A 15030-nucleotide genomic window follows, 5' to 3' on the forward strand; every position below is an offset into this window, starting at 1 on the left:
ATCCCACACTCCTCAGCTTGGTCTTGCTGAATAGCTGCGCGTTTACCGCTACGGCTATCTGGGCCAATTACACATTTGTACAACTGCCAAATTCATCTAAATGAATAAGAAATAACATTCCTACCCTAAGGTAGACCACAGGTATTATCTTATTGTTCCAGCACTATTTACAAGTCTCATTTCCGGCTTTACGTAAGTGATCTTACCGATCCACTCTGTTCTTATCCAGACTGCATTGCACATTGACACACATAATTTTCCAGTCCGTCTGAAAGCGAATTTACTCGAATAGTCTCAATGAGTGAGCTTAAACTGACTTAATTCATTTACACGTGATGCATTGCAAACAAACACCGTTCGCCAGCACATGGTCCTCCATCCAGTATGGCGGCCTCGCACCGGGGCAAGTAGTTTAACATATTCTATGTTTATATCTTGGTAATGATTACGATGATGTTGTCGCCAGAACAATAAAGTTCTCTTCCACCCTCACAAAACCGTTACCGTTTGCGATTATCTATCGGGTTGATTATCTCACTGGACAACGACAACTATGGTCTACGGTCTTTCGGAAGCATATTCTATTAGAACAACTAGGCAAAAATGTGAGTGGCTGCGTTACAGTCCCACCACAGTAATGCGAACTCTACCTGCAAACTATGCAGCATGCATTACGTCACAACAAAATTGAACTTGAACCGCTTCCCTGGTGAGTACCAATATAGTCTCATCTGATGCAACGAGCAATGCAGTTGCACTCGTGTTGATCAATTTAAGGGGACGTCTTTCCATCTGATAACGACGGGCGGTGGCGAATCTAAATCACTATCATCTGTACTTTTCGGTTTAAGCAACCGTACGGGAAGGGTCGTTCATTTGCCTCCTTTCGGACCTTGAAGTCGAAGATGTCGAGCCGAGTGAATCGTTTGGTCGCGGTTGGAGTCAGTATTCTAGTGATCGTTTCTTCGAAAGGTGTTTTCAGTGGTAATATGAAGTCCTGGCAGTGGTTCTGGAGGTGATAATATATGTTTAACCTTAGTGAAATTTTCCGAAGGTCCAGCTGCTCCTTTCGACTGCGCTAGTGAAGTTAATGGCAATACCACAACGGAAGAAGCGCTTAAAAATGCATTGCTGTGTGGAACCGGATATAATACTCACCAAAGACCTGTGAAGAATCAGCAAGATCGAGTGGCTATGTATATTGGAGCAGATGTTATGAATGTCGAATTGGTAGGTAGTGCTAATACGAAATTTAGTGATAAACGCGTTTGAAAAACACTTTGATCCTAATTCATCATTTTACCTGACACCACTATGGGTTCAACCAGCGCTCCAAAAAGTGGACTGCAAAGCACATGAGCGTAAAAACGACATATAGTTTCTAATATCATTTTTTTAAGAATAACTGAATTGTATCTGAAACACTTCTGAGTTTTCTTATATTGGAATAAGTAGTTGAGGGTCAATGAAGTCATGAAATGCTGCATTATGAGCTCGACATGCACTAACTAACCTCGACCTTGAGTTGGTTGAAGCAAGAGCTTTGGCAGCCTGCCTCTGAACATAGGTATATTACATTACCCATTACGTGCTGTTGAAGTGCTGATTGCAGCTCACTGGAATATACACTAGCACCAGCTCTACCTCCAGTAAAATACTGAATATTGTTTGATTTTCTTCTTTTCAAATAGGCTGGAATTGTGTGGAAAATTTCCTATGAGGAAAATTGTATGCAAATGTGAAATCACCAAAGTCTAAACAACGTAATGTGTAAGGATCCACGATTCATGGGATTTTTCTTCAGTAATCCTAGTGCCCACAAACGGTAAAAACAAGAAAGTGCATGTTTAATAGAGCAACGTTAAAAAAAACTCGAGGGCAGCCGTGAGAACACTCCTGTCATCGAAGCACATCCTATGGAGATGGCCCAATTTTGATTGGATTGTTATTAATTCTAATATAAGTCATACAACAACCGTGTGAATTTATTTAATGTAGTGCTTGGGTTTTATGCCAAAGGTTATACACATTTCTAGGCTCTGAAATGTGAAATGCAAAGGAAAGTATGAAATATAGAAGGCTGCAATGTTCTTCTCACCCTTACTTGCCATCGTTGCCTTGATCAGTGTAGTCAGTTTCCCGTGAAAACCATTCTCGTTCATAATTTTCCACGAAACCGGCTCGATAACTTCCCACAAATCTGCTTGCTATCGGCGATACACGGCGGAAGATGATCTGCGAAAGCACTATATAGGCTGCGTTGAGAGTGGTGATCGCCCAATAGTTCTCATATTCTAACTTGTCACCCTTTTTGAGTATTGGGAATATACTGCCGTGAATCGCAAGTCAGTCCCATCTGTAAAAAGTAGGCATTGAGAAAATCGAATAAGAAGTTTACAAAATCGTTTTCCTTACGAATATTCAAAAAATTCCAGAAGATTTGAACATGTTCCAATCACGATGAAACTTCCACAATTTGCTTTTCATTACTATATCTATCCGAGGCAAATATAAAGATGATCAGAACACGGTTCTTTTTTGTGTTACACGGTGCCTAAATCTGTAATGGGACTGATATGCGATTACTTTCCATTATGGGACAATTTGATTTGCTGTTTTTCTTAATGTTTCCGAACAAATTATATTGTATCATTAGTGCAGCTGAAAGGGTATTGGAAGATATGTTGAAAACTGAACTCAACTCAATTTTGACGAAAATGCAGATGGGACAGACTTGCGATTCACGGCAGTATAACTCCCTTTTCCCACCCCTCATGTAGCTGTTCTTTATCCCATATCTTGGTTATCAATCGGTGCAGACAAGTAGCCAAACTGTCCGGGCTCATTTTAATAAATTCCGCGCCAATACCATGCTTCCCAGCTGCTTTGTTGTTCTTACGCTGTTTGATAGCATCCTTAGCTTCACCTATTGGGAGCCCAGATAGCCGTAGCCATGAACGCGCAGCTATTCAGCAAGACCAAGCTGAGGGTCGTGGGTTCGAATCCCACCAGTCGAGGATCTTTTCGGGTTGAAAATTTTCTCGACTTCCCAGGGCATAGAGTATCTTCGTACCTGCCACACGATATACGCATGCAAAAATGGTCATTGGCATAGTAAGCTCTCAGTTAATAACTGTGGAAGTAAGAACACTGAGCTGAGAAGCAGGCTCTGTCCCAGTGGGGATGTAACGCCAGAAAGAAGAACTTCACCTATTGTGGGATTTGGCACGTCTCCCTTATCCGCCGTACCGATGAAGCCATTCCTCATGCTACCTTAGTCTTCCGCCTCTGCGCCATCCAGGTGTTCATCGTAGTGTTACTTCTACCTTTCAATCACTTCACGTTCGTCCGTCAAGATATCTCCGTCCTTATCCTGGCCCATTTCATTTCGGCTCGTGGCACAAAGGCGGGATGCATTGAGTTTCTTGTAGAACTTACGCGTTTCTCGAGAACGATACTGCTGCTCCATCTCTTCGCACTCCAACTCTTCCAGGCAGCGCTTTTTATCCCGGAATAAATGGGTTTCCACATTTTGACGGGTACCTTGCTGCATTATCGGCATGCTGCATCAACCGTTCCGTCGATATCCTTCCACAAACCCAATGGCACCTTCCGCTGCGTTGTTAATGGCTGCTTTAACATTACACCATCAGTATTCAAGAGTGGCCCAGTCTTCAAATGTGTTCACAAAGCAGAGATTCAACTCAACAAAGCCTAAATTGATATAAAAGATTGTTTAAAATGCATAGATTCCCTCTATTCATACTAATATGGAGGCCATATAGTCATTGGCGTACGAACAGGGGGGGGGGTCAGGTGGGGACAGGCCCCCTCCAGAATCATTTATTGTAGAAATCCATACATTAACTACTACTCGTATAATGAACGACAAAATCAATTGAAAAAAATAGGCAAATTTTTTTAAGGAATTTGTTAGACAATAATCCTTAAATCACAACAGATGTTTTCAAGAAATTTCAACTTGGCCAAGTTTTCTTCAGATAGATGGCAAAAATTAAACCTGATGTAGAAGGTCCAATAAAATCGACCATAAGTTTTTATTCCAGCAATAAATTCGATATCCCTGGAAGAATTTTGTAATGATCATATTCCTCTAAGAATATCAAAAATAATATTAAAATAAAATATCCAAAACTGTTGCTTCAAATCTCTTAGAAATTAGTCAAATCACGTTGTGAGATTTGTTCATACTTTCGAAGTGAAATCATTCTGTAGAACAACCATCCCTTATATGGCTGCTTCTTATCCACAAGTCCGAAATATGTTCCCGGATTCAACTAAAAACAATACTTACCCTTTCAAAAGTTTCCCTCGCAATTTCTCCAAAAAATCATTGGTTTTGTCATTTTTTTAAGATATTTTGCTGAAAGTTCTACTGTAAATTCCTCTGCGATTTTTTTAAATAGATGTTCCAAAATATATTACAAATTCTTGCACAATGTTCATTAAAGGTCCTTCAGAAATATTTTTAGAACAAATCTTAAATTGCCTCAGAATGTTTCTTATTCTGAAAAGTTGCTTTTGTCAATTCATTAGAGTGGTTTTAAGTATCCTGTAACCATTCACCTATAAATAATCACTTATCTTTCGTTATTCCGCTGCCCTTCTCTTGTTTCCACCTGTATTCACCTTACACACAAATGTTTTCATACTCCAAAGAGCAAAACTTTTAAGAATTTAAAGGAAAAAAGTAATCTCTAGTACCTTGAAAAATGGTTCATAAAATCGGAAAATTTATCAGGAATTCTTCATCAAATATCAAAAGTAATGCAAAAATTTCCTCAAAGATTTAAATTCAGTAAAATCTTAAATAATGAAGTTTTCCACAAGAAACCTTTGGCAATGTTCTTAAAAAACGCCAATACGTTCACATTTAACTTCTACAGTTCTGCAAGTAGGAAAAATGGTATCTACACCAATCTGTTCGCCATCATCGGCAGGAATTTTGTAAAAAAAAAATTACGGTGAATTTCTGGAATGCTTATCGGAAAATTTTGCAAATTATCCAAATTCAATATAGGTTGAAATTATCAAACAAATTTCTTTAGAAGTTCTTTCAAAATTTATTTGTATATGTGTTACTCTAGATGTCTGATTTAAATTGGATATGAATATGGAGTGATTGGTAGAGTCATATAAAAAGTAATCCCCTAAAAAATTTAATTTGAATTGAATTACTTTTTATTGAAAGGATATTCAGTCGTAGGCAGGTTAACGTTCAACGCTCCGTCATCGTAATCATCGTCATTATTGAAAATTTAAAAGCAGTTTTTCTGTTTAAAACTGAAAATTATTCGATGAAAATGTGTTCACTATATTTCGGTTGGAGAATAGAATACAGTGAACACATTTTCCTGTAAAATTTCTTGATTTTGAACGAAAAAACTGCTTTTAAAAATTTCGAAATCAATGACGGATCCTGTAGCAAAATTATTTTTAAATTTCCCAGAAGTATCGCTAGTGCCGTTCAAAGATAAAAAATCGCTGGAAAATACTTGGGTGAATCTTTAATGATTTTTTCGGAAGAATCCTAGGACGACATTCCAGGTGAAGTGATAATATAATTCTTTAAAGAAATCCCTTAACAAATTGCTCGTGAAATTTTTGAGCACTTTCACAGAGAAGTTTTTGAAAAAAATAGTTGAACGTATTCCGCTAGAAACTTTATAGGAATGTTCAATTTTTTTCTTAGTTAGGCAAAGTTTTCTTAATTAGGACTTTTTGAAGAAATTATAAATATTATTTTTGAGATAGTTTTTCAAGACTGCGGGGAGCAACATAAAATTTATTTTTAGAGAATTCCAAAGATTTTTTACTAAAAAAAATCATATATGTCTGCGGAGAACCATTATGAGAAATCACCAAGAACATTATCCCAATTGAATCCTGTTTAATTACTTGTTTTCAATTATGAATCGTGGTTTACGGCTAACCAGCCGAGTGGAAGTTTAACAACTACCAAAAAGCTAAACATTACATATAATTTGCAATTGGATTAGATGAACAAATTGATGTGAAGATTTACGAAAAAGTTACACGTCTTCTCAGTGAGAATCGAACTCACGACTCCCCGATCTCTAGTTGGGGCGCGTTACCACTACGCCATGAGAGGACTCATGAACGCAGAAGTTAACCTGAATTCGATTTCAGCTCAATAATCACGTGGTCCTTTTTTGCAAAGTGCACCTCTTTCGGAAGAATTAGATGCCCATCCAAACACAACGCTATCTATATACATCCAATGCCTAGCCCGAGAGCGCATTGTTTTTTAGGTATAGGAATAGCACACTACACTAGCCAGCAACTGCGCTGGCTGAGGTTTCTATTGTGTGGGCTTCCAATGGGTCGCGACGTTCTCAAACGACAGGTTACGGAACATGAGTCTGTTGCTCGATAAATACTTGTTTTTAATTATGAATCGTGGTTTACGGCTAACCAGCCGAGTGGAAGTTTAACAACTACCGAAAAGTTAAACATTACATATAATTTGCAATTGGATTAGATGGACAAATTGATGTGAAGATTTGCGAAAAAGTTACACGTCTTCTCAGTGAGAATCGAACTCACGACTCCCCGATCTCTATTTGGGGCGCGTTACCAATTTGCAATTGGATTAGATGGCGTAGTGGTAACGCGCCCCAACTAGTGATCGGGGAGTCGTGAGTTCGATTCTCACTGAGAAGACGTGTAACTTTTTCGCAAATCTTCACATCAATTTGTCCATCTAATCCAATTGCAAATTATATGTAATGTTTAGCTTTTCGGTACCTGTTTAATTGCTTTTGAACATTTTGTGGAATATTACGAGTAACCCGAGTAACGAATGTTTCAAGCAATTCTTGAAAAAAATTCGAGAGATTATCTAAAAGATTTGTTGAAAGAGTCTGAGAAGAAGCTTCACGAAAAACCTCAAAGGCAAAGTTGGAAAAACTGTTGGTGAACTCTCTGAAGAATAAGTGGAATGAATCCTTGCTTGGTGATCTTGAAGACAATTTTGGTGAGACTCCTAGAATTTCTTGTACTTTTTATTGGAGAAATCCTCAGTTATCACAGAAAATCATAAACAAATTATATGCTCATGGATGGATAATATATAGACTAACAATTCAAATTTATGTGTAAGGAATGGTACAAAAATTGTGTCACGCTAAATTTCGAATTTGTCGACCCCCGCCCTTCCCTTTGTCACGTTTTAGTATAAATCCTTCAAACATTTTGTAATGTTTGGATAGAATGATTTTAAATCGCCTTGAATTATGGGCTGAGAGGAATCATTTTATCTTCATCACAATATGGTTTTAGAAAAGGTTGTGGTACACGGGATTGTACTACACTTCTAGCATCGCAAATTTATTTATCTTTTAATAGAAAACAAGACATGGTTTCAACTTTTCTTGATATTTCTGGAGCATATGACTCTGTTCTTATTGATTTATTATATGAAAAAATGATAAATTTCAAAATTCCAATTGTATTATCAATTTTTATATGTAATTTGTGATGATAAAGTTATCTCTATTAGTGGCAAACATAGAGAAACAATTCGTTATTTTATGCAATGTGCACTTGATAATATTTATGATTGGGCACATAATAATGGTTTTACGTTTTTAGTGGCTAAAACAAAATATATATTTTTTCACGTAAACATTCTTATATTAACATTATTTTATTTTTCAATAATATTGGAATTGTACAAGTTGATGTATACAAATATCTTGGAATATTTTTTGATTCTAAGTTAACGTGGAAATTTCATATACAACACATTCAAAAAACTTGCTCTAAATGGATAAATTTCTTGAAAACAATTACTGGTACTTGGTGGGGTGCTCATCCTTCTGATTTGTTAACTGTTAACTGTTCTAGAATACGATTGTTTTACTTTTGGATGTGCTGCTCATACACATTTTTCTAAAATTGAAAAAAATCAATATCGTTGGTTAAGAATTTGTTTGAAATTAATGTATTCCACTCACACAATGTCTGTGGAAGTTTTAGCAGGAGTTGTTCCATTAAAAATTCGTTTTCATGAATTAAATTGTAAATATATTACTCAATGTATTCCGAACAATCATCCTATAATAACAATTTTGAAGAAATTAATCATGCGAGTAAAATTTTATATTCTTTCAATTATTGCATAGAGCAAAACATTATACCTGTTTCTTCAAGCGTTTTTATAAACATGAAATTGAAATTCACTCACTGCAACCTTTAATTGATTTATCTTTACATGAAGAATTGAAACAAATTTCATGTAATGACTATTCTCGGTTTGCTAGAATTGTTTTTTCATCGAAAATTTGTTGGAGTAAATGTTGATCAATTTTATTTTTCAGATGGATCATTAATCAATGATATTGCAGGATTTGGAGCGTATAATCATTTCTCAGCACATTTTTTCAAATTACAATCCCCGTGTACCATTTTTATTGACTGCATTATATGTTGCATGTAGTTTGATAAAATCTCGCTCACCAGATATATATTTAATTTGTTCCGATAGTTTTAGTTGTCTTAAAGCTATTCGTTCAGTAAACTTTCATTCTAAAACTCATCATTTTATTCTAATGATAAAGCAATTATTACTTGAATTAAAGGATTTATTATTAACTAGTGGTCCGGCAAACTTCGTTTTGCTACCAAGTAGGCTGTTGGAAAACGTCAAGAAATCCCCCGTACAAATTGACACTTTAGTCTTCTCCCATTATCCCGATTATTCCGGAGACTTTCCTGAACTTTTTCCCCGCACAAACACGTCGCATCCCTTGTGGAGGGCAACAGTGAAAACCTTGCGTCAATCCGTTCATCCGTTCTCAAGCCATTTCGTGACATACAAACACCACTCCATTTTTATTTATATAGATTTGTATGAGTTCCAGCTCATTCACAAATTTACGGTAATGAAAAAGCTGATGCTTTAGCTAAATTAGGTGTTCGTTGTGGAAGTACATATAATCGCATTATTTCAGGATCTGAATATTTTCCAAAATTGTAAAAATCTACTTTGTATAATTGGCAAGTGTCTTGGGACACTAGTGATAAAGGGCGTTGGTGTCATTCTATTCATCCAAAGGTTAATCAATTTAATTTTATTTGCTGTATTTCAAGATTGATTTCAAACCATTATAATTGTAATAGTCATTTATATAGCAACATAAAAGATTCCAATTTATGTGACTGTGGTGAATCCTATGAAGACATAGATCATATAATTTTTCATTGTACTCGATACATCTTACCAAGAAATACATTTTTAAAACGAATTCAAAATACAGGTTATCCCACTCCAATATCTGTTCCAGATATTTTAGGAAATATGTTTCTGCCAATTTTGAAACTTCTATTTCAGTTTTTAAATGAAATCTCATATTATGTGTGATATTTTCTTTTTCTTCGTATGTTTCTTTTCAGATTTGAAGAGTTTTTTTTACTGTGTGTGGCATCTCAATAATCCTGGACGTTTCCCATTTTCAAGAAATTGGCTCTGCTATGGATCATTACAGTTTGAGCCTTTTATTATTAAGATTGTTGATTTTATAATGTGTTCAGAAAAGATAAAGAGGTTTTGTGCCTTTTTGAGAAAGATTTTAATTAAAAATCACTCAAAGGGGCTTTTCCCTCTTTCAAAATTTGAAGTTAAAAAATAAAATAAATAAATAAATAATCGCCCATAGTGCACTATGCCGTTCAGTCACTATTGAATGACAATGAAATCTGGAAAATATAAATCCAACAATACAGCTCATCTCAAAACTCTTTTATGTGTTTTAGGGGGTGAACTCAAACTTTTGCTTGACAGTGTACTTCTTCCTTCCGCTGAGCTGAAAGTCTCTTTAATAAAGATAATAATAATAATACTTCTTCCTTACTCATACTGCCACTTACGTTCAAGAAAGTTTGTCTTTGGTACATTTCGTAAATACATCAGTTAGATCATATATGTTTTGAAATAATCAATTTATTCACCACTGAGACTACAACACAATGAAGTGATTTCTAATGCTGTGAAATAAAATGTTCAAAATGCATGAACTCTCTATTCGCAAAAATATGAAGGTTTTTTAGATACAAATAGACAGTTCATCATGGTCAATACAATTGCAACTTGATTTAGCATTTTCTATAACCCTATAACCAAAGTGTATGACAGTGTGTTGCAGCTTGTAGAGTGTCCGGAATTTGAAGCTTCCCAGAATTTATCAAAACGGTAGTTCATTCATAAACTGGTCACTAGGGCCGTTTAAAATTGGAAAATTTTTGACAATACAATCTCCCATCTGTTCTTTACTATCCTTACCATAAAAATAGTTTTCTGTGAAATTTTCAGTTTTCTACGTGTTCGAGTATCAGCGATCGCCAACCGCATTGAAGATCCCCTCGGTGAGCGATTCATGTTTCATTGATTATCAAGGGAAAATATTACACCCAAGAACGAGAACATCGAGTGATTTCGCTCATCCAACCAATAGTCAGTACAAAATACGTCGGCATATGGCTCGGACGGAGTCGAGAAATAATCCAAAACCAATTTCCAATATATGTTTAGTTATTAAGTGTAATAAATGTAGTTTGTGCGTTAGAAATAAACTTGTTATGTGATGTGTAATGGACTGTCGTAAATAAATTGTGTTATTGTGAAATACTGTGCTGAGTTTGTGGATAAACCCCAGGAGACCCACCAAAGTGCCCTAGAAGGTCTGCCGACGGCCTAATCCAAACCCCGAACGTCCACTTCAGCCATACCAAGGAACGGCTACTCCAAGCCACCTAAATACAGTCCACTCAATCGGAAGGAAAGGACCAGCTCCCAAACACTACGTAAAGGTTTTAAAAGTGGCCCAAAGACAATGTAGGTTTATATGGAAATTATAATGGAGACATTTTGATAAATGTTCCAAACACGCTAGTACTGTAATGTAAGTACAAACTTATTATCACATAGTAAAAACTCATTCTTCAAACCATATTAAAAAAAATTGGCTAAAAAGAGAAATTCAATTCGACGGGTAGCAGAAGAGATATTCATGAGTTTGTTTGCTATTATTTAGCTTAATATGGGATTATAGCCCTGGCCCTGCAAACATGCAAAACAAAATTAGCTCAAAAGGGATTTGTTTCTTCAGCGTTATCCTATATTAAGGTTTGAAGAATGAGTTTTCAATATGGGAAAATAAGTTTCTACTTACATTACAGTACGAGCGTGTTTGGAACATTTCTCAAAATTTCTCCAGAGTAATTTCCATATAAACCTACATTGTCTTTGGGCCACTTTTAAAACCTTTACGTAGAAAGCTGAAAATTTCACAGAACACTATTTTTATGGTAAGGATGGTAAAGAGCATATGGGAGATTGGATTTTCAAACATTTTTAAAATTTGAACGGCTTACTGGTCACACTATTATGAGTCACCCAATATTATGGGTTATTTACATTTTATCTGCATGTGGAGCATAGTGGCTAATAATAATGACTAGGTGACCCATAACAGTGTGAGCAGTGTACTTCATATTGCGATACGACGTTGCTAAGTTGAGTTAGTAGAAACGAATTTAATTGTCTGTCAATGATTATTACTGGTAAAACTATTTCCACGTTTATTCTTCACAGATTCATAATTCATTCGCCAAGCTAGAAATCACAGTAGAAATATCGATGGTAAGCCAACATATAGTACTCCGAAAAAGTCATAATTTTAAATTTGAATGGATTTCAGCAATGGTACGACGCTTACCTACACTGGAACAAAAAGGCACAGAACAACATTCAAACGCTTTCCGTTTCCGAAAAAGACATCTGGACACCGATACTGTCGGCAAAATCTCTATCAAAGTTTGTTCTATGACTTTTAGGAGACAATAGCATACACATACGATTCGTTTCATTGCAGATCACCCGTTCAAAAAGTCGACCACTGCTATCAAGTGAAGTGTCATCTTAGCTCCGATGGGGAAGTAATGTATTCCATGCTGTGCACGTTCACCGTTGACTGTCTAGACAATTCGCTCCACTGGGCATTCGAAACCAAAGATTGTCCTTTGAGGATATTCACTCCGGAGTATGACATCAATCAGTTGTCCTTGTTCCATTTCCAGCGGCGACTATCGTATTCAGTTGCCGGTGTGCTGCCATACAAGATCACCTCCTTTCAGATGGCAATCGTGAACAATTCCGTTAGTCCTGAGTTCAGAATGGATATCGTAGTAGAACGAATGGTTGGACCTCATCTGGTAGTTTTTTTTATATTGATTTTAAGTGAGTATCTCTTGATTGTTCGTTTTGAAATTTTGTGTACGTATTATATATTTTTCAGTACTGATGACTCTAAACCTCATGATCACATGGTTTCGAATTGATACTACTGTTCGAGCTGTAACGTCTATAACTTCCTTAGCATTACATGCGATCTACACGGTGATATTATATTGGTATGCTAATACAAAGATGCACCCAGCGTCTTGCCTAGCCAACATACTTTTAGGATCTCTCATAATAACAATCATCTTGATTGGAGTACTCGTTTACTCAATGAACATAACGAAGCAGAGCAGCATGGGAGTGCCACATGCCCTTCAGAAATGTTACCAATCGGTTACAAAAATAGCTATACTCAAAGCATTCCTCAAACTTGGTTATCTCAATATAAACGACCAACTGATAAAACCATCGAAGAAAAGCTCCTCGGCAGGATTTTCCAACCACGTTGATCACATTGAATCGACATCGAAAGACACTGCGATAATCGAACAAACCGAAGATTCCGAAGAAGGGGACGTGGATCCAACAAAACTGAAGTGGAACGTGCTCATACAGCCGTTTGATCGGATAATTTTCTGTGGAATTGCAATCGCCTACGCGCTCATGCTTCTGGTGCTGTTTCTAGCGTGAGACCGACAGAACACGGAAATCCATTGGAAAAGGTTCTCGCCATCACAAGCTAGATACAGCTCAATTAAGTGAGATAATAAAGCCAATAAAGTAAGAAAATTCTTTTTTTTTCTGATGGACGAGTCGAATAGTATTGAAAAGACAACGAATCTATATGTTATAACACTAATGACAGCGATGACCAGTGTTAATCTAGAACTGAAGTGAATATAGGCGCTGTTTCCTTTTCTGGAACTTATGTGTTCGATGATAAATTAGATTAGCAAGTGAATAAAAATAATATTTTGCGGGGCATTTAATCGTTTCATTGACTGAAAGTGAGAAACTTGTCCATCTACTTAAGGTACCGTGGGGTAAGTGGATATAGAAAAATCAATAGCCAATTCATTGTTATGTGCAGCTAACGCGAATAAAGTAATTCAATCTTTTTTCTGTGGCTAACAAATGAGGGACTAATATATTCCAAATCTTTATTTGGTTCAATTTTTCTGATTGTTATGTCCCTCATACTCAGGGACTTAAAAATTGGCGCCAAATGATCAACCATTGTGGAGTTAGTGGATCACCAATGAAAAAACCTCTTCTCAAAAATATGTGTTTATCAAAACATTATGAAAAAATCTTCATACATTACAGTGACCCCACGCAGTTGAATCACCCACAATTTATGAATCAGCTGATTTCAAAAGACAAAATTATTATCAAACTTGTCACAAAACATCACAGAATTATTTTTACACATAGTTTCTTATCAGGCCTATATTTCTTTTTTTATTTGAAAATTTTATATAAATATGAGTATATCTCGAAATTGATGCAACCTAGAAAAAATTTGCTTAAGTACATTTCGATTGCAATTTTTCTGTACTTTCAAATAATCACATAAAAAATATTGTTTTCCTCTATTTCGATTTTTTTTTCAAAATCTGTAATTTTTTAAAAAATCATAATTTTTTTGTCCATAATTCTTCCATTTTGAAACATTGTGCAATAAATCACATAAGTTGTCCCCTAAAATACATCCAAAAATAAAAAAAATCAAAACCGCGTTTCTGGAGAAAATCAATTTTAAAATTTTGTTTTTGAAATAAAAAATAACCTGTAACTTTTTTTACCGTGCATATTTTTCTCCATATAGTCCTAAACAATACCTACAACTTTGTAGAAGATCTCAAATCGATCGGACAAACCGTTTTCGAGTTACATTTTTTTAAATATTTGCCATTCATTTTCCGATACGCCCTTCTCAAAAATAAGGCGAGGTTCAAAATGGCGGTCTGAAAGTACATAATGGCATTTTTGGTCATAAAGAATCTGTATGCAAATTTTCAGGCGATTCAAAAAAATACAATAATAATCGGGTTTGCGAAACGGCGTGGAACCGCTCGGGTGGATTACGGATAGTGGCGGCCTGCCTGTCTAGGACGCGCAGATTGGCGTGACGAAACTATGCTCTGGCCACGTGTGCCACTAGAATCCTCCGAAATCGAAAGGTGGCCACGAATCCTACACCCAAAAGAACCACAACGCACATGTTTCAATTCTAACCAGAGGCGTCGCGTCCACATGTGCAACATGTGCACTGCACAGGTGGCAAATCGTTCATCATAACAACCCACAATTTCTACTATTATTGAAGTACGATTCTTTAATTATCTCAATAAAATTTAGCCTATTTCAATTATCTTTATCATTGATCATCGCAATTTTCACCTTTCAAAATATTTGTTGTTATATTTTTGCTATTCAAATTAAATGCAAAAGCTGTTTGGTGCGGCGCGAGATCTGTGCTCTAATTTTCCCTACGCGCTCAGTGCGATGCATGCTACGCAACACTTTGTTCCACGCTACACGTTGCTGCTGTGACGATGAATCCCAACGTGTGCACTCTCATCGGGCGACGCGTTGCCTTTCATCGTACACAAAATTCTGTATATGTGGTAGAATGGCTTTTGCGCTACAAATGCCAGTGTGTAAGTAGCCAAAGCGTCAACTCTGGCCGGTGCACAGTAGGCCGTCCCTTATTTTTCGAAAATGCGAAATGTTATAAGTTCGTCATTGTAAAGTGCTCGTTTTGGTAAGAAAAAAATCAGGTAAAAATTTGAAGTCCGTACGTG

General features: G+C 36.2%; 1 protein-coding gene across 2 annotated transcripts; it reads left to right on the top strand.

The window, feature by feature from the left end:
- Positions 1 to 742: 742 nt before the first annotated feature.
- LOC5565695 (neuronal acetylcholine receptor subunit alpha-4) lies at positions 743 to 13207 on the top strand. 2 transcript variants are annotated; one of them, XM_001650002.2, is made up of 6 exons: positions 743 to 984; positions 1040 to 1230; positions 11636 to 11683; positions 11742 to 11857; positions 11916 to 12280; positions 12339 to 13207. In XM_001650002.2, exons 1-6 carry the CDS (start codon positions 906 to 908, stop codon positions 12911 to 12913), a joined length of 1374 nt encoding a protein of 457 aa, XP_001650052.2. In that variant the 5' UTR covers positions 743 to 905; the 3' UTR covers positions 12914 to 13207. The 2 variants fall into 2 exon arrangements, with proteins under 2 accessions (XP_001650052.2, XP_021700588.1); XM_021844896.1 differs by having other exon boundaries at positions 744 to 984; positions 1055 to 1230.
- The last annotated feature ends 1823 nt before the right edge of the window (positions 13208 to 15030 follow it).

Source organism: Aedes aegypti, chromosome 2 (assembly GCF_002204515.2).
Source record: "Aedes aegypti strain LVP_AGWG chromosome 2, AaegL5.0 Primary Assembly, whole genome shotgun sequence".
NCBI classification, from domain to species: domain Eukaryota; kingdom Metazoa; phylum Arthropoda; class Insecta; order Diptera; family Culicidae; genus Aedes; species Aedes aegypti.

Bases quoted from the DNA above. Each gene is read 5' to 3' on its own strand.
- LOC5565695 (XM_001650002.2), top strand. From the start codon at position 906: ATGTCGAGCCGAGTGAATCGTTTGGTCGCGGTTGGAGTCAGTATTCTA. The intron at 1,231-11,635 runs GTAGGTAGTGCT...TATTCTTCACAG, and splicing joins ATGTTATGAATGTCGAATTG to ATTCATAATTCATTCGCCAA. The intron at 12,281-12,338 runs GTGAGTATCTCT...TATATTTTTCAG, and splicing joins TTTTTTTATATTGATTTTAA to TACTGATGACTCTAAACCTC.